The 25,087-nt window shown below is 35.7% G+C and overlaps 1 protein-coding gene across 7 annotated transcripts in view; it reads right to left on the bottom strand.

The window, feature by feature from the left end:
• RICTOR (RPTOR independent companion of MTOR complex 2) overlaps window positions 1–22,392 on the bottom strand; it is a 123,227-nt gene extending 100,835 nt beyond the window's left edge. For 3 of the 7 annotated variants that reach the window (XM_027075642.2, XM_027075650.2, XM_027075682.2), the window contains exons 1-2: window positions 16,384–16,491; window positions 16,165–16,212 (exon numbers count right to left, since the gene is read on the bottom strand). In XM_027075642.2, coding sequence (XP_026931443.1) covers window positions 16,165–16,212; window positions 16,384–16,432 — 97 coding nt within the window. In that variant the 5' untranslated portion in view covers window positions 16,433–16,491. Of the gene's footprint in view, window positions 1–9,021; window positions 9,064–15,615; window positions 16,084–16,164; window positions 16,213–16,383; window positions 16,493–22,121 lie in introns of those variants that run through there. The other 4 variants (XM_027075660.2, XM_053201333.1, XM_027075654.2 and 1 more) reach the window with 4 other exon arrangements.
• Window positions 22,393–25,087: the final 2,695 nt, after the last annotated feature.

Here is a 25,087-nt window from a genome sequence, read left to right as displayed (position 1 = left end):
AGAAAACTTGTTGCTAGCTACAGTAAAGAGAGTAGGTTAGATAAGGACAGAACTAGAATACAGAGACTAGTTATGAAGCCAATGCATTCCTCCAGGAAAGTAAATGGGGGCCTGAATAAACGTATGGCAGCAGAAATAAAAATAACAGATTTGACAGGTATTTCAGAAACAAAATCATTATCATCCGGTCGCAGATTTGATGTGTAAAATAAGGACAAGGAATGAGGCTAGGATGTCTCCTGGGTGTCTGCTTTGGCCCCATTAAAGTACTGCTCTTAACCCAGATGAGAAATATAGAAATATTTTTGTAATAAGATAATTATTAAGTTTGAAACATAGTGATAGAAGTGACTACATGGCCGAGATACTGAGTGAGCAATATGGAGCCTTCACACTAAAATATAAACTTGACATCATTTATTCAGCTAATAAATATTTAATCAAGTACATAGAATGTGCTGGGGTTGTTCTAGGCACTGAGGATACCATGGTGAATGACAAAAGTGTCTTCACAAAACTTATATTCTAAAAGAAAAACAACAATACTGTAATAGCAGTACTGACAAAGGCAATGGAAGAGGAAACAATATAAAAGAATCGAAAGTGGCAGAGATGGGGGCTACCTGCAATAGAATGATCAGAGCAGGCCTCACTGATAAACTGATACTTGAGCAGAGAATTAGGTGAAGTAAGGGAGCAAGCCTACAAATATTGGGGGAAGAACAATTCATACAGAATGCAACAGAGGTACAAAGATTCTGGCTCTAAAAAGAGAGTATGAGTAGGAGTGGATGGAAAGGAGACTGTTTTGCCAAATAGAGTAAAAGTATTAGGAAATGAGAATGTATGCAGAGGTAGCCAGAGACCAGATTACAATGGGAGTCATCACATAGAGTGGTAGCATATTTTTTAGAAAAATTTTCTTGTCATACACATTCCAGTATTTAATACAGTGCTGAGAATATAGCAGGTGCTCAGTGACTTCTTTCCAAATTAGTGAAAAAAAAAAAAATCAATGTATTAATGAATCCCCATTTTGTTTGAGCCCAATTTATAGTTGATCAGTTCCCAACCTCCAATTTATCCCCAAAGGATAAATCAAATAGCAATTTAAAGGACTATATTATAAGTTTTAGCAATCTTCAGAAGCAGAATTCTTAAAATGTTTTGAACAATGACATCATCACTAGAACAAGTATATATTCTTCCAAGGGGACTGCTTAAAGGAAACATCTACTTCAAAGTATATGATTTTTAGATTATCTGCTAAACCAACACATTATTTGATAACTTCACATTTTGTAATGTTTTAATAATCATTTTAGACCAAGCTCTGATCGTGGTGGACAGCCAACAGTTTACTGTATTACTTCAGTTCTATTCTAGGAAAAATCATTTAAAACAGTTGGAAAATAAATGATGTACCGTATGTACAAGAGCAGTAACATAATCCTGAAAAACATGGCTAAAAATATAGATTTACTGCATTTTGTCATTCTTGATAGAATCAAACAATCACTCACAATTGACCATTAAAATCAAGTATTCTTCTGATAGCAAATAATCCACACTCAGTGAACTAAACAGTCTAGATTCAGAATCAGAAAGGATCTTCCAAGGCTATTAAATGTTCCTGCCTTCAGGGAATTCCAAACTCATTGTTTTCCATACTTCCAGAGTAGATACATGAAAATTTAAAACATTTTGAATATTTAAAAGACAGTGAATACTAATATTTTTTAAATTATCAACATTTAGAAAATGCACTTTATCAGAAACTTCTCCACCTCCAGTATAGTGAATACTTGTTTCACTTTCACATTTACTCTTGTTCTTGCATACTGAAATAAGTAAAATGTTCTTTATTCTACTAACCTATGCTTAGCACATATTGCTAAGTTGCTTTCAAGTGTTTAATCAATTTCCTATGCAATACTCAGTTCTAATTTCTTGGAGACAAGCCTCAAGAGATGAGCAGTGAAATTTTTTTCTATCAAAGCATCACCAACTCTCAGGGGAAAATAATCCCCAAAATCTAATGAAGGATTAAGTAAAAACAAAAACAAAAAATTCTTTAACAATTAAAATTTATTTTAAAGCAAAGAACATAAAACACTATCAGATATAGCAAAAAAAAAAAAAAAAAAAGTCCATTACTATGGCATGTCCTATTACATTAAAGAGTCACCAGAAGAAAGACTAGAAATAGAAAAAGAAACAGAAACCAGTGAGAGAAACTGAAAAATACTAAGGGAAAGACAGAAAAACAATCACATAAAGACACTTTATAACTGTCAGTGAGGTAGGTCCTAGACACTCTCACTTAGTCTCATCAAGTTCTAATAAATCTACTAAAAAATTCAATCACATTATTGCTCCTTCATGTGGGAAACCTGGAGAAGAATCAGACAGAGTTCTAAGGGTCTCTTTTGAGCTCTTAAGAAAGAGAATCAGAAAAGACATTTAAACACTTAATGCTCTTTGAAGAAGCATCTCTCTATTGCATACTCTAACAACTTGTCAACTTTGATGAATACCTGAAACTGCATGTTGTAAATCTAACACATTAACACACTGATATTTCCATATAAGAATATTACTGAAGTGAGGACCAAAAAGTGTTTATTATCCTCCCTTTTTCCCTGTAGAAATACCAAACCAATTTCAGTAATAATCCCACCAATTTTATTAGGTCAATGCAAAACTTTTATTGAGTTGAAATTCTAATTTTTCCAAATTTTTTTCTAACCTGTAGCTTTGAGCAGCTTATTTTGATCTGATTATACTTTTTCTTATAATAATCCTTAAGAAAAAAACAAAACACAAAAAATTCACCTATGTGTTAACTGGCTACAAACTATTGAAGCAAAAAGTCAGTCTAAAGAGGCAAAAGACTGAGATATTCAGAAAATGATTTTAATTTTTTGAGGAAAGTTGGAATTAATCTCATTATTCCAAACCCTGTCCACTCACATAAATCCACTCCCCTTTCAAAAGGAAAGAATCCATCCACATCATGACATACCTGATATACACTTTATATACAACATGGTGATGTAACACCATCATATGCCCATTGATCACTGGGCATATGAAATCAGATACAAGAGTACATACTGTATGGATGTATTACAGAAAGTTCAGAAACAGGCAAAACTAGTCTATGGTGTTAGAAGTCAAAATAGTGGTATCCTTCATGGGGGGGGAAGTAGTGCCTGGAAAGAGACACAATGAGAGCTTCTGAGGTATTGCAATATTCTGATTCTTGATTGGGGTTCTGATCATATGTCCAATTTGTCAAAATGTACTGGACTATACAATTATGACAAACATTTTTTGGATCCATGTTTTCTTTAAATAAAAAACAGAGGCGCCTGGGTGGCTCAGTCAGTTAAGTACTTGACGTCAGCCCAAGTCATGATCTCATGGTTTATGAGTTTGAGCTGCGCGTTGGGCTCTGTGCTGGCAGCTCAGAGCCTGCAGCCTGCTTCTGATGGTCTGTCTCCCTCTCTTTCTGCCCCTCCCCCTGCTCATACTTTGTCTTTCTCTCTCTCTCTCTCTCTCAAAAAAAAAAAAAAAACCCTAAAAATTTTTCAAAAAATAAACTAAAAAATTTAGTTAATATTTACTGCTCTCAATATATTAGGCATTTTAACATGTAAAAAGAGGGTCTAACATCTCCATGTAGTTTTCAAGGCCCTCAATAACTTACCCCTACTTTACAAATCCAGTATGAATACTAAAATTCTATATCCTTATTCATCTCTCAGTAAAATTTTTAATGTCTTTATTCACACTCCATTCCTCTTGATTTAACCACATCCTGCTCATTCAAAGCTGTAACAGTGTCCCACTTTCTTTTATTTTTTTCCCAGCTCATACCTCTCTCTCCCTTCTCTCATCTCCCCTGCTTTAAATTACCACTAAAGAACACCCAATATCTATTTATTTATATCTATGTGCCAAAATTATAGTAAATATTTTATAAACATTTCATTCATTTCTCAAATAAGTGTTATTCCAGCAGAGATGAGAAAACATGCTCAGAGACGGCAACTTGTCCAAACTCAAAAAAACTTCTAAGAGGCAGGATCAAGATTCAAATCCAGATCTGTCTGACTCTAAAGGCCATGTTCTTAGCTACAGAGCTAGACTGTCTCTATATTATGCAATTAGCACATTATTTAATGTTATCTTGTTCATATTAGTCATATTTTGTACCTTAATGTCTATCTTTATATAATCCTACCATCCATATTGTATACATATATTCTAACTCTATCAAGTCATACCTTACCTGCTTTAAACCATGCTATGAGGCAATGCTATCTGGAAAACAACCAAGATGTAAAAGTAAGCACTTCGAAAAATGGCAATAAAGATTCAAAGTATGTATCTTCAACAGGTTTAGTCATTACAGGTAACATATATTATTGTCAGCAGGGCTCCTTAATTCTTCATAATCACAACATATTTATATTTGTTTTCCATATAATATTAATAACTCCAGTTAGTTTCTATTTTACAACACTGTAAAAGTAAAAAAAATAAAGGACTGCTAAATGTAAGAATGATAGTTGCAATGTAAAGTGATAGCTGAGTACAAGGACACAGCACATAAGATCAAAAAGAGCAGTCCAATGTCATACAAGGTATTAATAAATTGCTCCCTCCACCTCCCACACAATAATCAACATTCGTTATGATGACCCCAGCTAAAGATAAAAAGTTAAAATATAGTTGATATATCCTTCTTAAGAAAGGGGAGAAGTACATAAGAGTTACAGAAATAATTTTATCCAAAATGGTTAAAATGTACATTTTAGAGCTCAGCCAATAGCCTGCTTGAGGGCTCCAAATTGACATTACTACAATATACAGCATACTTATTTAGTCACTAGTTATTCCAGTAATATCATTTATCTTCTATTGTCCTTGTTTTTAAAAAGATTATAAAGGGTTAAATGCATAGGTTTTAGAATCAAAAATAGTGAATGGGATCTGAATCCTACCTCTCTCTTTTACTGGCAGTTACGACCTGGGGCTAGTTAGGCATCCTCTGCGCCCGACTTTCTTCATCAGTGATATAAAGATATTAAGAGATATGTTTTAGAAATGTAGGAAGACTAGGGGCGCCTGGGTAGCTTAGTCGGTTGAACGTCCAACTTTGGCTCAGGTCATAATCTCCCAGTCCCTGTGTTCGAGCCCCGCATTGGGCTCCGTGCTGACAGCTCAGAGCCTGGATCCTGCTTCGGATTCTGTGTCCCCCTCTCTCTCTGCTCCTCCCCCGCTCCAGTCTGTCTGTCTGTCTATCTCTCTCAAAAAGAAATAAACATTAAAAAATTAAAAAAAAAAAAAAAGAACTGTAGGAAGACTACATTAGATAATTTAAGTAATGTTTTTAACAGTTTCTAGCATATAGTAAAGTTCCAAATATGATGGTGGCTATTTTTTTTTGTAATCAAAGACCATGTCTTAAAAATGTAGCAACCAGCACAATGCTGGACACACAAGCAGTACTCATTAGTAGTTGGTGATTGGCCTGTATCACAGAAAAGAGTTAATAGTCTAATAGAGCATGGCAGCATCCAACCTGAGTACACCTACTACTTTTATGTGTAAATACTTAGAAAATAAAAAATGAAGGAACTAGGATCGATCACTGAAAAACGATTCCTTTATTAAATTTTGGCTAATTTCATAAGAATTTCATTAACAAACATGGCTGCTCAGCAAAGAAATAAACAACACTGAATAAGATACCTATAAGTGAAAGGTTTGAATAATGATGGATGACATTTGTCAGATAGCAGAGAGAAGATTCCTATTTTGAATGAGAGAGAGCTAATAAAATAAAAGTAGCTTCCAATATAGTTAAAATAAACATAATGTGTATATACACACACCTCCCCCAAATCCACTCATATTCCAGTACCCCAAGTGAACATTTACTCTCATTACTTATTTTAAAAATAATTACACTTTTTCTCTACCGTACCTTTACAATATAGAAACAATTGCTGATATAAATGAAATTTTTTTCCTAGAATTCAAAAATAAGTCTAAACTTTTAAAATAAAACAACTATTAGAAGAATAATAACAAGAAGAAAAGACAACTGCTACAGTTTATCCAAATCCCTTACTCTTCTCCTTTATTATTTCCTTTTGAAGCATAATCAGTATCCTTTTAAATTTCTTCCATTTCGATAGGTAAAACAACAATGTATATTTCTATATTCAAAACAATGCTGAAACATGAACATAGAACACTGAATTCTCCCATGACAAAGGAGAAAAAGGCTATTTTAAGGTTCTTATTAAAATACATAAAGTGATTTAAACATTTTTAAGGCTATGCTAATCTAAAATTTAACTCACTAAAAAGCTGTAAAAACTGATGTTGAGAATTATCCTCATATGACTCACGAAATCTTACAGAAGAATTAATCTGACCTGTTTGGACCAAGTCAGGTATGCCATTCAAAAATAACATTGGAAATACAAGCTACAGCAATAAAATAAAACCACAAGTCATTCAAATTAAACAAAGTAGAAAACAGCTATTTGTATTCAAATAGTCCATTATCATGATTTTATACTAATCATGTGACAGATATGATTAAAAACTTATCCACAACACATGTAAATAAAATGTTCCACAATATTCTACCAGCCACCTGGTCACACACACAGAAACTGCCATATAGCTAAATGTTAAGAGTTCACAGCTCACCTACCTCCAACCACTGGAGTCTTCTCTCTTTCTGCCACTCTATTCCCCTCAGTTTTTTTTCTTTTTCCTTTCTCTCTCTCTCTCTCTCTCTTTTTTTTTTTTTCCTTGGGGGAGGGGGCTGGTGGTGACGGTAGTGGTGTGGTGAAGTTTAGGGAGTGTACTACACAGAATTATGAGTGGAGAAAAAGGAGGGCAATTAAAAGTTTTAGTATATGAGGGATGAACATTAAGCATGGAAATAATTAGTATACTATCTTAAGATGTGATTTCTCAAAGCATGAAATTACATATGTGTGTGTATATATATACATATGTATACATATATATACATATACATATAAAAACATCTAAAAGCAGTTAAATACACTTTTATCTGGTAAGTTGTTCCTTCTAAGTAACTGAAAGTAAATTACTTGGTAGTCTTCTTTGTTTACAGCTCTATGTCTCTTCACTCTTTATTCATTACAAGAAACACATGAAATTACACTAGATTCTGAACAAAACTACTAAAATCCCTGCAAGTGGCAATTCAACTCTCATTTTGCTGCTTTAGTAAAAGCAATAATTTCCCCAGTACACCCTTTACCCAAATAACTAGAGGCCTGGGTAGGGTGTCTGGATTTAGCAATGAAACATTCCACGCTCTTCAGAATGATTTTAATTTCAAATATTCTATCTCACTGTAAGGCCAATCGTTTAATTCTGAGATCAGAAAAATGGTCATTTTAGTGTGGAAAATAACGAAAATAATACCCATCTCATTTATAATCTCTATCTCCATATTGCATACGTCTAGAAGTTTGGTAACAAATTTACAGAGCCCTCTGAACATGCAGTATTAATTAACGATGGGGAAAGGAAACACATATACTACAAAACAATGGTAGAAAAAATCATTTATATTTGGATTTAGAATAACAGCCAAGCATTTATATACTCATAGTCACAAGCACACAATTATTTCACAATATGCCTATAAGCTCTCAGTCCAGTCCCAAACTACCTTCAAAGTCAAAAGAGCCCTACTTTGAAATGTAATCAATCTTGAATAATTAAGACATTTACATACAGAACTCATTACCAACTTTTTCTCAACATTACCTTCAAATACTGAATAATATTCCAGGAATGTGTTAGTTCACAAAATTAAGTTACAATTTTTAAAACACTGATCCAAAGTTCTACCTATTCAAATGCTACCCTTTTAAGCAAAGGTCTTATAGGTCTCAAGACTATTGTGAGGTCTTTCCTCTAAGCTATTCCTTACCTGTCTCCCATTTTTTTCTGAATTCCTCCAGATTCTGATTCCTTTATAAGGACAACTGACAGGCTCTTCAAATATTATTATCTTATATTATGCCCTGATATAGGTATATCCCAACCGTAATATAAACTTGAAGCCAAGAATTGGCCTTCCTGATTCACGGTAACACTTACAATTATATAATATACTGATCAAAAATATGCTGACTGACATTAACAAACCACTATAAATCTAAATCTTCAACATAGTGGGGTAAAAAATGGCCAAGTAATTAAAAGAGCCAAATTTTTAAAAATCCAGGTAATTAAAAAACTATTTTTGTATTTCTTAATAAACTCAACTGAATCCATAAATAAGATATTTTGAAGTCTCAGCATATCCTCAATTTCATTGTACTTTATAGAAATTTCATCATTACCAGGTGCTCTGCTCAGTTTATGCAATCTGTCTGGACCAGACTTAATAATAAGAATGAATTTTAAGAATGTACTTAGGTTTAGGTTCTCTTTCAATCCTGTGACTTTGGACATATATTTAGCTAGTTTTACACAATTATTTTCAACTTAGTTTGGCATCTACATAATATTTAAAGTATATTCATTGCAGAGATAAAATAAAAGTAGCTCATCAGTTTTAACCTGGCCACACTAACAAAAAAGCACAGATAATACAAAACAATGGATGATCCAAAAAGCATTAACAGTCAACTCTCAATTATTCATATGTGGATTACCTAATATATATTTTAGCCTATTTATGTTTGCTATTCTAATAGTATTTGCTCAGGAAATAAAAATTGATGTTAATCATTCACATAAAAGACACACCAATCTACTGCAGGGGAGGAAAGCATACAAAATCTTCCCAAACCACATATAAATAATGCTATTTAGATTATGTAATTTAGCACTCTTCCATCATTATTCACCTTTTTATTAAGTGCAGGTAAATGAGAGTGGACTGTATTTAGCTTGGTGATAGTCAGAGGTACAGATACACAGGCATGCAAACCATTCACTCACCCCACTGTGCTTTTCACAGCCCTATTTTCAGTAGCCTGAGACCTGGGAGGGGGAGGAGGCAAGTCACTGCAGATGATCACTTAAAAGGAAATTGAGAGTTGACTATAATTTACATTTAAAGTGCTATGAAATACCATCACTCCTACATGTATTCATTGCCGTTCATGGGAATACTTCTCACAGTGATTTAACAAGGCTGTAATGCTTTCTTTTAACCTTTCAATATCCCAGAAACGTGATAGCTGAGAATCACAAAGACGGAAGTGACACTATTAAACATGTAATTTAGTATGCATTTTAGAAATTCAGGAAACTGAAGCCCAGAGAGGTTAAATAGCAAGCCAATATCCTCAGATTAAGTAAAACTGAGTATTCCAGACGTCAACTTCAATGCCACAGTTTCACCGCCTCTTCAACCAAAACTCTCCTCTTGGCTTCTGAGATCATAGTCTTGCTAGTTTTCTTCTCTTCTGTTGGCCACCTTTTTGTCATTGACTCCTACACTATGACAGACACTCTCATCAGCTCATCCTCTAATACTCAAGTCTTTAGCTCTAACTACATTTACATTCTTCTTCTCTCAATGACCTATGCAGGAAACAATCAGATCACAACTTCAGAACCATTCTGGTACTCACAGCTACCTTTTATACATCTTTCATAGACTTAATCACCTGATATTCAAGTGTAAAGCTGAACTCATTATCATCCCTCCAAAATGAGTTTCTTCATTTCATGGCACCCTCAATCTCACTGTTCCTCAGGACTACAAACTTAAAATGTTTTTACTTCTACTCTCCTTAATACGGTACTACTCCATTTCCCATCTCTCTCCATTCTGCCATTCAATAAATACTTCAGTTATTATTATATGATAGATGCTGGGAAAGCTTAAGATCTGGTGAGGGAACAAGTGGACAAAGAACTTAAGGCAATGGGAAGAGATATTTAGAAAGGAATAAACACAGATGTGGCAAAGTAGAGGAGGAAGCAATGAATTCCCACTGGAATGATTTTTAGCAGTAGCACGTGACCCAGTCCTTAAAAAATTAGGATTTCAATAAAGAGTGCTGAAAATGAAATTCTAGGCAGAGGAAACAACCTACCCAAGGTCAAGTCAATAGAACTGTATGCCACGTACAAGGAATAAATTATTTTTGACTAAAGCAGATTCTCAACCAGGGGTATAACACTATCTGCACAGGGAAGAACAAGAATGGGGAGGAAGGTGCTTTAGAGTAGCAAACTCTCATCCTCTTTGAGAAGCACTCTGTGTAAAGAAGGAAGAGAGTGTATTACAACAGATAAACTATGCACAGAGGTTGACAGAATAATACGATTAAGACAGTACAGAAGATAACAATTCTGAAATAAATCATAAAAGGCCTTCAATGCCAAGCTAAGAAATCTGGACTTGATTCTGTGAGCAAAAATGAGGCAGTGAAGTGTAAGTGGTTTTTGTTTGTTTTTGTTTTTTACTTAAGGGAATGATGATAAGATCAGATCTATATTTCAGAAAAATAATCTTGGCGATCATATAGTAGATAAAGTGAAAAAAGGTTCGAGATTTTACATCATCCAAATGAGATAATAAAGATGTGAACTAAACCAATGACAATGGAATATGAAGAGACTAGATTCATTAGATAGTTCAGAAGCAAACTGGAGGACCATGGCAACTGAACAATAAGCAGTAGGTCTCTAGCTTGGTTATTAGGAAGGATGGTGGTGGTAAATAGAAAGGGAAAAGGGAATATGCAAAGTCTTACACATTGGGTCTTTTAGAGGAGTACTAGACAAAAAATGCTAATATGTTTTGCAAGCTTAAGATAAAGGGTCTGAATAAAAATATAGTTAACATAACCATCTCAACTCTTGGATTGTTTTTCAACTCATGGATTTTTGAAGCCATCAGTGAAAAGACTGTTCAGGGACTCAGCATTATAGGAGACAAGAAGATCAAGGACAGAACCTTAGGGTTCACTTGCTTACGGAGCTGCAAAACCAGTCAGTGAACAGAGAAGGAGCAGCATGAGAGATAGGAAAAGAAGTAGGAGAATATTTCACAAAAGTCAAGTGAAGAAATAGTTGCAAGAATAGCAACAGTGTGGTGGCTACAAGTGCATGATCTGCATTTAGTCACTCACTAACCCTAAGATCCTGACTGAGTTACTTACCTAAATTTCAGACCTTCAGAATTTTAAAGGCTATATCTTCCACTATAGGGATAAAAAGAATACTTCAAACAGCTATTAAGGATTAAGTGAGATAACATATTTTAGTGCCTGGAACAAAACTATTAATACAGTAGTAGCACTAAAATAGAATGGGGAACTTAAAAATGCCAATGAATTTTGCATGAGATTACCAGCATCCTTCAAAAACCTATTTTCAGTACAGGGGGAAAGCTGTGCTTAGAAGACTATAGTGTTAAGGAAGAAAGCTACAGAGTGATGATAAACCGTTCTTTCTATAGAACCTATCGAAAAACAACTGTTTTGTAATCTTTGTCTTTATCTTTCCACACCTCCCACCACCATCCCATGCCTGGTTTAGTACCTGACCCATATGAAGGATACAAGAAATGATTACTGAGCATGACAAAAATTAGCCAATAGGAAGGAAGAAATGAAAAAGCAAAGGATCTTAGTTCTACAAAGAATCTTAGAGAAACAGTATCAGGAGCATAAAATGCCTTTCCAGGTTAGCCTTAGAAAGGAACAGAGATGCTTTATTCCCTGACTCAGGGAAACTGAAGTATGTATGAAATATAAAAAGCTGGCTCAGTAAGTAGAGCATGCAACTCTTGATCTGGGGGTCATGAATTTGAGCCCCAGGTTAGGCACAAAGATTACCTTAAAAAATAAATAAAGAAGAGAAGAAAACGGAATTAACATTAGACAGCTTCTACCTTCTTAATAAAGAAATGTAAGTACTCTGCACAAAGTAAGAGAACTCCAAAGTCAGTCTGAACTCTGAAGAAAACAAATTAGTTGGTAACTGCATTTCAAAATATATTCAACTTCATTTGTCTCCAACACCCTCATCTAGTCTCCCACCATTTCTTAGATTACATCAGCAGCTTCCTAGGCAGCTCCTCTTCACGCAGACTTTACCCTCCCCAAGGTGTGGTATATTCTGTTGAGAGCCCACGTTTCCTTTCACTATGTTCCTCACTATTCTTATAAGTCAACCACTCTGTGAAGCTTCTCTAATCCTCTAACCATCAAACAGTTCATCATTTTCTTCTCAAGGCTACTTCTAGTCCTTGTGCACTCTGATTACTTAACTCATCGTTCCATATTGCAGGCACTTTATTATGTCTATTCCAGTAAACTCCTAAAAAGAATAACATCTTCCTTATCTTCATTCCTTCAGCACTTAATTCAGCATTTAGGATATAATGGCCATTCATTCAATGTTTGTTTTGTCTAACTGAAGTCAGCAATTAAACAACATAAGTAATCTGCTGTCTAGAAAAAATCAGGAAACAAAAAGTACTGTTCAAATCTGCATCATTCAGATAACCTTCCTACTTTTCTAAGTATTAAACAGCAACTAAGACCATTTTTTTCTTCTTACTAATGGAAAAGTAAAAGCGTTGGATAATCAAAAAATATAAAACTCAATACTTTTAAATAAATTATATTCTAATAGTTACATTAGAATACAGGTTTGTCCATGTCCTTAAATTCACTCTGAACATAACGATTAAATTACCGTATAGTAAGAAGGACGTACACAGGAAGAATACTCTGTGTTTTCAAGTTATTCAGTAGCATAAGAGATAACACTACTGGACTGATAAAAAAAAAAACAAAAAAAAAAAACAGGCTATCCTTGCAGTGGAAGTGACTAAGGGAAGCATTTTGGTTTCAAAATAGATATTGGCATGCAAAACAGAGAGAGTATTTAAATGATATCAATAGCAAATATCAGGGACTTTGACAAATTAAGTAGAGTAGTTGTTTGAACAAAACTGAAAGCAACAATTACCAATATGTTTACTGTGAGATCTACTGCAATGAAGTTCCTAAACTAGATCAAAATTAACCCATCAACAATTTTTAGTTGACACATACTATGTATGAAGGAACTACAGCACTAATAACCAATACCAAAACCAAAGTGCCATATAACTCTCCTGAGCCTCAAAAAGCTTGCAAGACTAGTTAAAATATTATTACTAAGAAATTTTCTGAAGTCAGAGAAAAAATTCTAAGGTTCTATAAAATAAAATATTACATTTTACCTTAACTGCACATAATAGATTACTCTTTGCTTAGATCTAATTTACTGGTAATCTCACAGATTATTTCTTTACAGTAACTATATTCAAAAACTCTACTTCAGACAGACTATACTCAATTAATAGTAAGTCTCAAAAAAAATGAAAGCCTCAATACCATAATTCCTTATTAACAAGTTTATGATGTTCAAAACAATTCTGAAATATTTTAAATGTGATATAATTTTGATTCCATACTGTAGGAAGACAACTAACATTTAGTTAACATCACTCACAAAAGTATCAGCTCCTGTGCTGAGTATTTTAAGCACTAGTTCTCATATTCTTGATAAGACTTTGAAGTTATCTCTCTTGGATATGAAGAAACCAAGAATCAAGCAAGGTCAAATAACTTGCCTCAAATCACCTATTAGATATTCCAGCTAAGATTATAATCCAGAACTATTTGACTTTACAGTCTCATCTCTTTTCACTACATACTGATGGTTCCTTTTGGAATAACAATGAACTGTGTGAGACAGCTACACAAAGAATTTCTCAAAGGTTACATAAAAACAATTAAAAAGAGAGCAAACACTGCCTTCACATTAAAAACAAGTAGTTCTGGTTACCCAAACTTAACCTAAAACATACAGTAATCCAATACACAAACAGCCGCCCTTCAGCTGCAACTCAGACTGCCTATAGTTCTCAAATTATTACTAAAGTATAATTCCTCCTGAACTTTCTTCACATTAGATCCACGAGACATCTTTAGATCCACAAATCTTCTTTTAACAATGACATGACCGTCAGAATAGCAGTTTCTTGAACAATAGCTTCCCTATATAATGAATCTGAGATTACTTTTTTTATTCTAAACTTCCTTAGGATTTAGGAATAAATCTCATATAACCTCTCTTACTTGCATACGCCTTTTGCAATCAGGTTCAACTGGCTGTGTATATTTCAAACTGAAGTATATTTTGTCAAGGCAAGCAGAAATAGCATTTTCTACTTTTTGCATTATCTTGAAAATACCTATTGACATAGATGTTCACTAATTGTCCAGGGAGCATAACATTTTAAATGGCAAACATACAGAGTTATCTGTGTACTTGAGTAAGACTGAAGTAAATCAAAGGTATCAAATTTGCACATAAGCTCTTATACAAACTAAACTTCTGATACCAGCCACAGAAATCACTATATACAGAAGTTCTGCAAACTCAATTTAAAGCACAAATACAATTTATTTCTAGTACCACATCCAAACAGGTTTTTAATGAGAACATTAAGACAGAAGATCTATCTAATAAATGCTCTTTTCACCTCCATCTAAACACATATGCTCATGTAGAAATTAAATCAATAAAGTATACCTGTTACAGAACTCAAATGCTAATGTTAAGCCCTGTAGGAATTTTGTTGTTAAGAAATTTACTAGAAAATCTTTTCCCACATATATTTTATCAGATTTTCCAAGTGTGTTTGTTATATATAGTCAAGTTTCCAAACTGTTACACAAAAGTCAAAAGCTTTACATCTTTCTACACTAACACTCAAACCCAATTCGCTGGGGAAAAAATGTTCCAATTTAGTGCATTAGTAGAAATCTTTCTGCCTGTTCACACCAGTGCCTAGTTCACCCAAAACAAAGTCCCTGAACTTTCACAATAAAATATCCTTACAAAAATGCACTCTTGTAGCTAAATGAAAAGTAGACGTTTAGTTAATAAGTTATCTTACAATTTGACATACAAAATAAAACAAATTAGACAATGCCTTAAATACCAGAGATGAGCCTCAACAAGGAGCCCGCGTCTGACAAATACTTTAGATAAGTCACTACGTCAAATAGAACGTAGGTTAAATTTTTTATTTTTTATAGAATGTTTATGACTTTTCTTTTTAACATCCTAAAGTGTTTTTCGGATCTCAAAAAAGGAAACTGACTCTGTACAGCTGAACCACTTTACACTCTATGCTACAGCCGGTGTGAAATATGACTTCTTCGGAATCAGCAGACTAGATCCTGTTTACCGTGGAAGAAAAAAGAAAAACCGTGTATATAACTACTAAATCTTCAGCCAGGTATTGTCGAATAAAGTCCAGTACGGTGCCTAACAGAAGATACACTGGCCAGCAGCAGGATTAGGTCCTTAAAAATACAACCGGGGTTCGCCCAGTTCCGAAGGTGTAAACAAACCCATCGCCACCGCAGAAGGTAAACAATGAACCTGCAGCGAGGGTGAGGGGGCGGTCTTTGCCAACTACAGTCCCAGCCGCCCGGGAAAGGGAAACGGGAATGAACTACAGCGTAAACCAGACACTTAGCCACAGTCACTGACTCTAGGTTTCACTACCGAGTTATCAATGCTCCGGGTCCCCCAGAGCGGTGGGCAAAGAGAAAAGCAGTCACGCAGGCAGCAGAACCCAGTAGGTCCGGCTTCTGCTCTGGGGGACGGGTAGGGCAGGATGTGGTCGCTCTTCCCTCAGACATCCTCCGGCAACCTAAATAACAGCCTCTACCTCCCGCCGGCCGCCTCCGGGCGAATGGCTGCACGAGCTCCGGGATGGGAGTTAAACGCTCCCTCGGGGGTCCAGGCAACCCAGAGGGTCACCGGCTCCGCCGAGTCCCGCTCGGCGTTCCCCGGCACCCGCCGCACCCAGAGGCCCGGAGAAGGGCGCGGGGCGAGGAAAGCGGGCATCGGGAAGGGGGATGGGTCCCGGGAGGCGGCCCCGGGCTCCGCTCCTGCGGGCCAGCAGGCGGGGCTCGGGCTCTGCCTCCCGCACCCCCGCGGGTCCCGTGCGGGGCCCGCCCCTGCCCGCCCCTGCCCCCTGCCCCCTGCCCCCGGGCCCCAGCTCCTCCCCAGCAGCGCGCCCTCGCCGGCGCCCGCGGCGCCCCACGTTACCTCGGGTCAGATCCAGCGGGACGTTCTCCTCGCCGCTGTCATTCCGCCCTGCACGAAACAGACACACAGCTCCAATTAGGATTCGTTCGCAGGCCAGCGGCGGCAGCACTGGCTCCGGCCAGCGCCCCTAATCGCTCCGCCTGCCCAGGGCCAGGGGGAGGCAAGGGCCAGGGGTCGCGGGGCCCAGGCGGCGGGGGGTGAGGGTTGCAGCGGGCTTACCTCGTATTCGGAGGTTCTTTAGCGAGCGGCCGCGGCCGATCGCCGCCATATTGACGGGTTTCAGTCACAACACCGGAAACCTCGCCCAATCGCGCGAGAACCCCTTCCCCTCCCCGCGCGCCGCGCCTGCCCCCCGCGGCATCTCCCCCGCCCCTCCGCGGCGGCAGGCGGCGGGTGGTGCCGACTGAGCCCCGGGCGTGGAGGGAGCGCGGGGCCAAGCTGGGGTCTCTTGTGCAGCTCGCGGCGCGCGCACACGTCCGTCCACCGGAGTGCGCGAGGTCGCGGCGACGCGCGTGGCCCTCCGAGAGCATGTCGGCTGGGAGATGGCATTTCCCACGAGGGGAATCCCATTGATGAGAGTTTGCAGCGTGGAGGATGCTTCCCCTCCAGTGCCGCGGAAACTGTAATCAGAGCCGGGGCGAGCTGGGAGGAGGCCGGGATGCGGCCGACCGGCCACCTGCGGAAACCATCCTGCCTGATTCTCCTGCTTGCTTTCAAGCCCCCTTCCTTATTCATCAGTTAAAACGATGTTTACTTAAAGAAAGAAAACAACAACAACAACAACGCTGCGCGCAGTTTTAACGTAACTCAAATCACTTCCTAGAAATCGCTTTGCTCCAACCAAGTTCACATGTAACAAAGTTTGTTTTCCACCCTAGCTCTGACCACCGTGCTAAGCAGCCTTGCACTTGATCTTCAAAACCACACTCAGCCAGGAGAACTCCTCTGAGAGGAAGTGGTCTGGTGGACGTTTTGTTTTTGACCGCCTAGCGCAGACCAGGAGAAGGGGATTAAGAAGCCAAGGAGTGCAGGGTGGTCGTCTGGGGCGGTGGGTGGGATGGTTCCCGCGCACGCGCGGGCGCCGGGAGGCCCGGGGAGAGGGTTTCCTCTGCCTGGAACCAAGCAGACGTAGCTGAGGGCTGTGTCGGGTTTTCTGTCTGTGTAGCTTCTGAACACTGACTAATGTAGATGTTGTGGATTAACATGTTTTATACATAGACCTAATAATTACTAGCTGTAGAGATCTCAGTTCTAGAAACTTTTCCCAGCTAGTATATATACACCCAGCCCCTGACCCAGCAACTTTAAACTCTTCAGTAGACGAAAGAGAGGGTGAGTGTTGTCCCCTCCTGTTCCTCTATTTGTCTTTCTACGTGAGACTAGAAGTTAAACAGTGGAGATCTTGCTTTAACCACATCTCTTCTGACACTTAATGCAGTGGCCAGGATAAATAAGCGTTAAATAAATATTCGGCATTGTTCCAATGCCCTCTTTAATGTGAAAAAAAAGCAATATTGGAGATATAATTGCCGTTGTCAGGAATAGTGATCAATTGGAAACACAATTGACCACAGGTAGAGATTATGCAAATCATTACAACCATCAAATGATATAGGTCTGGTATATTTATAGAAAATAATGTTCATGATTTTAAATCAAGCAAGAGATTACAAAGTTCCCTTTTTATAAATGTTTAAAATACATATCAAATTAAAATTATACATTATAAATTATTTTACATATATGTGTACATAGAAAAGAGTCTGAGAAGATATATATCAAAATGTTTTTTTTTTCCCTTTCAGTTGTGGAATTACACATATGGTTTCTGTTCTTGTTTGCTGTCTATACTCTTTAAACGTCCTATAGTTAATATATGTCTAGTGTAAAATAAGTAAGAGTTATAAAAAGAAAAATAAAAGCATAGAGTAACATCATCAAGAAAAAAAAAGAGAAACACTACTTCCTTGGGATACTATTCTATCTGTATTTTCCTGCCTTTCCCCCCACCCCCCACCCCCCTTATTAGGTCTGCAATCAGATATCTGTTCCTGATATTGCCTTTGTATTCAAGGATGCAACACAATTAAAGTACTTTTTAAAAATGTCTCCTGACTCAACCAGTAGTAATTTTGATAACAACATACTTGCTCTTGCTTTTGTAGCTTTGAGGTCGTGGTGCAAAATTATTTATTCTAGTTACAGCTTTAGGCAAAAATCACAAAATTTTAAGGTCTGGTGAGGACATTAAACATTTGCATTTCATCCCTCCATATATTACATTTCACCATTTCAGAGAAGTAGAAATCTCTCAATGTAAATTCTACCAGGTTCTTAGAATTGTTTCAATTTTCAACCAACCCTTTTTATTGTGTCCCTATTTATTCTAGATTAGCTCCTTCCTAATACAATTTAACTTCATTTTCTCTTTCATTCTTTCATGAAAGTTGAGTAAAACTGATCCACTTTAAATTACTTACAGTAAGTGAAAGCCTGAATCTAACAGCCTTTCATCTTTATAACTATACATTCCTATTTAAAGATCATTATTCACTTATTCCGTCTCTTCCAGTAGGAAAAAAGATCATTTTTCTCCAGTCTTACATTGAAACTACTTTTTCTTCTATAACTATCTCAGTCATGTAAGTGGCTGTGTTCCTCCCCTTTGTTTTTAAGGTGAATAATAGTCTTTCTGGTAAAAAAAACATTCTTAGTGTTTGCAAATGACACTCAACTGGGAAGCAGGAATTTAGGTAAATTTCAGTAAAGAATACATTTCACAATGGTGTGTTTGCTTTTTAAACAATGCATTATTGATTCTACTCAGTGTGCTGTTTGTTAAAATCTCCAAGTTATCTTCTATACTTGCCAACAGCTAGCCATTCCTCTTTTTGCAACTTGTTTTTCTTCCTTATTTATTTTAGCCCACCCCTGTGTTTTACTCATTTTGTTTACTTCTTACTACTTCTCCAATTTTCCGGGTCATTTTGATTCTAATCTGGTCATTGAGAATTTAACTTCTGCTTCTTAGTTTTCATTTCCCAACTAGGTTTCATTTGCTGTGTGAATGAATGTCCTTTTCTCATAGTATTAGTCACTGATAAAAAATGTTATATGAGATTGGGTCCAGGACCACACCTCTGAGAGATAACTGATTCTGAAGATACAGTGACTCCATTGATAATCATTATCTGGGTTCTATTTTCTATCCTGTTACACAAAGGTAATAAGTCTGGTTTATAAACCAAATATTACCAGTTTCAGATACAGAGATAATGTTGAACAGAAAAAAACCTTGCCAAAATCTTAGTTCCCTTTATCTATTTGCCTTAGTACATAGGCCATACGAAGATAAAGCAAGTCGAAAACCACAGCATTTAGTCAGTCTGGTTTTTTTGGTAATTTCTCTTCAGAGTTAAATCACACATTTAAAATCTAGATAAAGAACATTAAAATGACAGGCTATGGACTAAATCAAACATGCTGGAATCCTGCATGGTGTTGCCTATGATGATTCAGCCCTGGTGTTGTTTACCTCTAAGCATTGTTCCTTTAAATTTTAATCTCTGTCTCAAAATAGCAGGAAGTCCTTTCTTAGTATTGTTCCTTTAAATTTTAATTTGTGTCCCAAAATCTCTTGTAAATTTCATTAACAAAAAATTCTGTAAGGTATAAAGGCACTCTATAAAAGCAGTTTTAAATAGAGTATGAGCCTATGTTTGTGAAAGAAGAGATAACATATATACAGAAAATAAAATGTGGAACGGTATGCACTAAAATTTCAACAGTGATTATCTCTGGTTGGTAGAATTTTGAGTGTTTTTTTATCTTTTTCACTTTAGCTGTTCTGAACAAATTTTCATTGTACAATTTTTTTAAGAAAAATTATTTTAGAGAAAATTTCCTGGCTATTCTAAATTACAATGAAATTAATATTTCATGATAATAGTTTCTTAAGCAATGGAACTACCAAATTACTTGTGCATCTCATCATTTTAAAAAGAACATTTTTGCCCACACTCCAATACACGTGTATTTACTTTTTTTTTTTAATGATGTTATTTTTAAGTAATCTCTGCACCCAACATGGAGCTTGAACTTACAACCCTGAGATCAAGTGTCGCATGCTCCACCAACTAAGTCAGCCAGGCACCCCTACTTTTTTTATTAAATAAGACAAAACATAAAAGATGAAATAAAAATGGTTAAAGTTAATTTTAATGTTACTTTCCTAATGACACTAATAAAAACAATGGGGTTGAATATACTTTACTATTTTTTACATTTCTTGTTAAATACTTTATGATATAGAAATTCAAAAGTCCAGTCCTAAGAAGAGTTTTTTGGGATGTTCGGTTTTAGTGGCTCACAAGAAACAGTTTTTTAAAAATGGAAGAACTAGTCTACTGGCTACAGTTTCTAACCCGTAACAGTTGTTTTTCAATTCCACAATCAAGGGTTTTTTATGTAATGTGGCCAATAAATGTCCGTCTTCCCTAATGTCAATCCATTTTTGTAGCAAACTGGAAGGCATGACATTTAGAAATTTTTAGCAAATAATTTCAAAATGGTTTCAAAGCTCTTCATCAGAAAGATTTTCAACAGGTTAGAAAACTCTGTTTCCATGATTTTTAAGTGAGTAGTTATAAAAACATATGTAAGTTGACACATTCATATTTTTAAATGAGTTCAGGAAAAAAAAAACCTCTAGAAATGCTTCCAAATATTTACTTTCTAAGTGCTCCCTTCCTAGCACAAATTTCTTTTGAAAAGTAGTAAGATTCTTAATTATTGTTAACACATATACCTTGAAGAGAAAGATTAAATTTAATATTTTTAGAACATCCGTTAGATAACATGGTACTAATGGATAGAGAACAAGCCACCAATCATCATGAAAACCAGTTTACCACTAAATACATGTCAAATATCTGCACGGTACACAAGATTGTCATAGTCACTTTCTCTTCTCAAGGTGTCTGAAAATTAAGCTATGTATTAAAGGTCTTTATTACATAAAAGTATCGTATGTGGTACTCTCTCTGCTCTTCTGTGAATACCTTTTAAATTTGCATTTACAGAAATGACCTCATCTATTTTTCACAAAATGCTGCTTTTATTAAGGATGTTGTTTATTGATAAGGACATGCTTTCTTTGATACATCTTTGGTGGTGCAGAAAAAGAGTAGCGATCTGTGTATTTTCATGTCTGAACAGAATTCAATGAATACCATAAACTAAGCCAAGTGTACAAGTGTCCATGCTTCTATCCAATTGCATAGCTAAGCTTCCATAATGCGTTTTGTTCAAGTACCTTTTTCTTTAACTTTTCAGAGTTTTTTTTTTTTTTTAACTTTTTCTGTCTTGGTTGGCCAATAGGATAGCACTTTAGTTTGTCAGCAAATTTTTTTCTTTGTGTTTTTTCTCAGTCATTTTTTACCATAGCAGGAAATGCCACTATATTCCCCACTGATAGGTATGTTTTTGTCTGTTGCTAAGAATGTTTCTCTTTTTGCGAAGGATGGGGTTCAATAATACATGACATCTAACATCATTGAGGAAATACAGAAAATTACCTTCATATTCTGAATATTTATTTTTAAATATTTTGCTAATCAGATAGCTTTATACTACCATTAACTACCATCTCAAGGAACAATATACACTGAGACCCAACTAATAGTAAAGATAATCTACATAAATTCATAATCCATAATCTTAATTTACATTTTAAAAAATTTGGGGTGACATCTGATTCCATTGCCACTGCTTTTTCCTTCTAATGATGTTGATAAAGTGCTACTATCAGGAGTAGACGAATCTGATCTTACACATTTTAAAACTGTGTGCTTTTATTACTTACATTGCATACACACAATTTCTTTGCAATATTCTTTTTAAGCCACGTTTGCATTCGATAAAGTATAGTTTAAAATATGCCCCTTAAATCCACTTACCTGGATATAATACATGGCCATTTACCCAAGTGGAAAAAATTTTCAGGAAAGTGTTGTAACTCCGCAGAGTGGCAGAACTCCCAGTCTTCCCTCAGGATACCTTATAGAACTTGTGCTAATTTTACTTATTGACCAAATGATAGCTCAATTGTTAAATCTACATAATATATATCAATCATTCATTTCTTTCTTTCTTTCGCTACAGAAAATCTCCAAAATTCCTCCACCAAAAAACATAAAAACAAAACAGTATACTAGAATTAGAGGAACAGTGTCAAAATACAAAACTGGAAAAGTAGAACTATCTAGAGGGCACTGCCACTTGTATACCCAAGATCTGAAAACTAAGCCACTACCAGAGGTAGAAAAGCAAAACCTGAGACTGGTGCCTTAAGCCCAGGATCCTAGAAGTGGACCAAAGTGGACTCAGGTTAGTAGTGCCCCCTGGCTTCCAGAAGCAGCAATTACAAAATCTTTTCTGGAGAAAAGTATGCATGATTATCAGCTCCCAGGCTCTTCACAAATTAAGATCAAACAAGTAAAAGTTCATTTTCAAAGATCATCAAACTGAAAGGAAAAAGTCACCATAAGGAAAAATCAGTAGAAATAAAAATTATAACTCACAGACTTCAGATATTGATGATCAGAAACAATATAAAGGAACTGAATTATTTTTAATGAGGAATTTGATTTCATCCATGATGGAGAATGGGTATTAAATTCACTTTCCCATAATGAACAATTATAAATTTAGACAAAACATGTGAACGATTGTTTCTAGGCATAGTAGTGTGGCACTGAGACCTTGAGACAAAAGAAACAAACAAGGTGACCTCCACATTCTTTCTGGCTTTTTGCCTGGGGATACCTTTCAAAACACAACACAAAACTATGGAAACCAAATAAAGAACAGCCATTTCATAGGATAAAAGAAAGAAAGATTTAAGTTCAGAGATAAGGAGGCAATTGAAATTGGAGGAGCAGAATACCAGAGAGGAAGAACCTGTACAGAGTAGGAGCTCCAGAAATCTGTCTGTAAATCCTCTTGATTAGTTGGCTGAATTTTAAGCTGCGTAAGTAAGAGAGTGAGATTCTGGGAGGCCTGTCAGGAACAGGTCCTGGGGGCTCTGAACTAAATGAAGATTCCACAAGTTGCAGATTATGAAAAACAATAGAATTCTATTCAGCAAGTAAGGGGACTTTGGTAAACACCATGAGCATTCAGTTAAGACCCCCAGAAGGTAATAATTTAGAGAAGAAAGGTTTGCATGGGGATACCAAAAAGGTCATAACTTAGGGGAAAGCTATACTAGCCTAAAGGAATACTATAATACTATAAACATATTCAAGCAAAACCTAAAATCAAGACTCAACATGACCAAGCTGATCTTCCAATAAATTATGAATAGGAGAAAACCCAATAAAAAGAAAACAACAATATACAGACTCTCAAACACATAGCACTTACAGTGTAAAAAATATCATAAGAATTTTATTAGATCTGAAAAATGAGAAAAATGTGATTCATCATCATGAGAAAAATAATCTTTAAAAACAGACCGAGAAATAACACAGACATAGAAATTAGCAGAATTTTGTAAATATGGTTAAAGATTCAAGAGAAAAGTGGGACATAAGTAGTGATCGAACAGGGGCTCTTACTAGAGAAATGCATACCATAAAAAAAGAACCACATGAAAATTCTAGAAATAAACAAAAAATACAACATCAAAAATGTAAAAATCCACTAGATGGTCATATACTGGACACACAAAAAAAAGGATTGAAGACAGATCAATAGAAAGAATGAAGAAGAAAAAGCCTGGAAAAAAAAAATAGAGAACCATATTTAAAAAAAATCCAACAGTCTGAAATATGTGGAACTGGGAGTCCCAAGAGAAGTGGAGGGAGACATTATAGCAGAAAAAAAAATATTTGAAGTAACCATGGCTGAAATGTTCCAAATTTGATAAAAACTATCAAGACCCAGATCCAAAAAAGCCGAATGAATCACAAACAAATAAACACAAAAGACACCATTCCCAGGCATATAATAGTCCAACTGCCAAATACCAAAGATAAAGAGATACATCTTTAAAGTGATCAGAGAAGAGAACAAAAGGCAAATAAACTATAGATAACAATAATAAAAATTACTGTTGACTTCCAGTCAGAAACCCAGAATGCAATCAGATGACATTTTTAAAGTGAAAAAGGAAAGAAATACCTACAATCTAGAATTCTGTATCTGGTAAAATCAATTTCAAAAATGAAAGTAAAATAAAGAAATTGTGTTTTAAAAGAAATGTTGAAGGAAGTTCTGCAGACTAAAGGGAAATAATACCAGATGGAAATACAGATCTACACGAATGGCCAAAAAAATGCAGAAAATAGTTTATATATAGGTAAATAAATTATTAGATAATTTCTCATTTAAAGTAAAGGCAATACAGTGTATTGTGTGTTTAAGTTATAGAAGTAAAATGTATGACAAAATTGGACTATTACAAATTTCTATTATTATATATGAAATAGTGCAATATTAGTTCGAGGTATGCAATAATTAGTTAGGAAGATAAAAAATAGCTACTTAGGAAATTTCTAGGAAATTCCTGTATCATGATCATATTAAAAGTAAGTAAATTATATACTTCCTGATTTCAAAACTTACTACAAACTGTAGTAATTAAGATAGTCTAGTAGTGGCATAAGGATAGACAAAAACAAAAAGTAGATAGATAGATAGATAGACCTGAAAAATGCTATCAACCACTTTACCTTATTGATATTTATAGAAAAATCCAGTCAACATCAGCAGATACCCATTCTTTTTGAGTACAAATGTAATATTCACCAAGATAAACCGCAGTCTAGACCATAAAACAAATTTTAACAAATATGAAAAATTGAAATCATATAAAGCATATTCTTGGACCATAACAAAACTAAACTAAAACTCAACAATA

Source organism: Acinonyx jubatus, chromosome A1, assembly GCF_027475565.1.
Source record: "Acinonyx jubatus isolate Ajub_Pintada_27869175 chromosome A1, VMU_Ajub_asm_v1.0, whole genome shotgun sequence".
In the NCBI taxonomy this organism is placed as follows: Eukaryota; Metazoa; Chordata; class Mammalia; order Carnivora; family Felidae; genus Acinonyx; species Acinonyx jubatus.
This window is presented reverse-complemented; position numbering and strand designations above follow the sequence as displayed.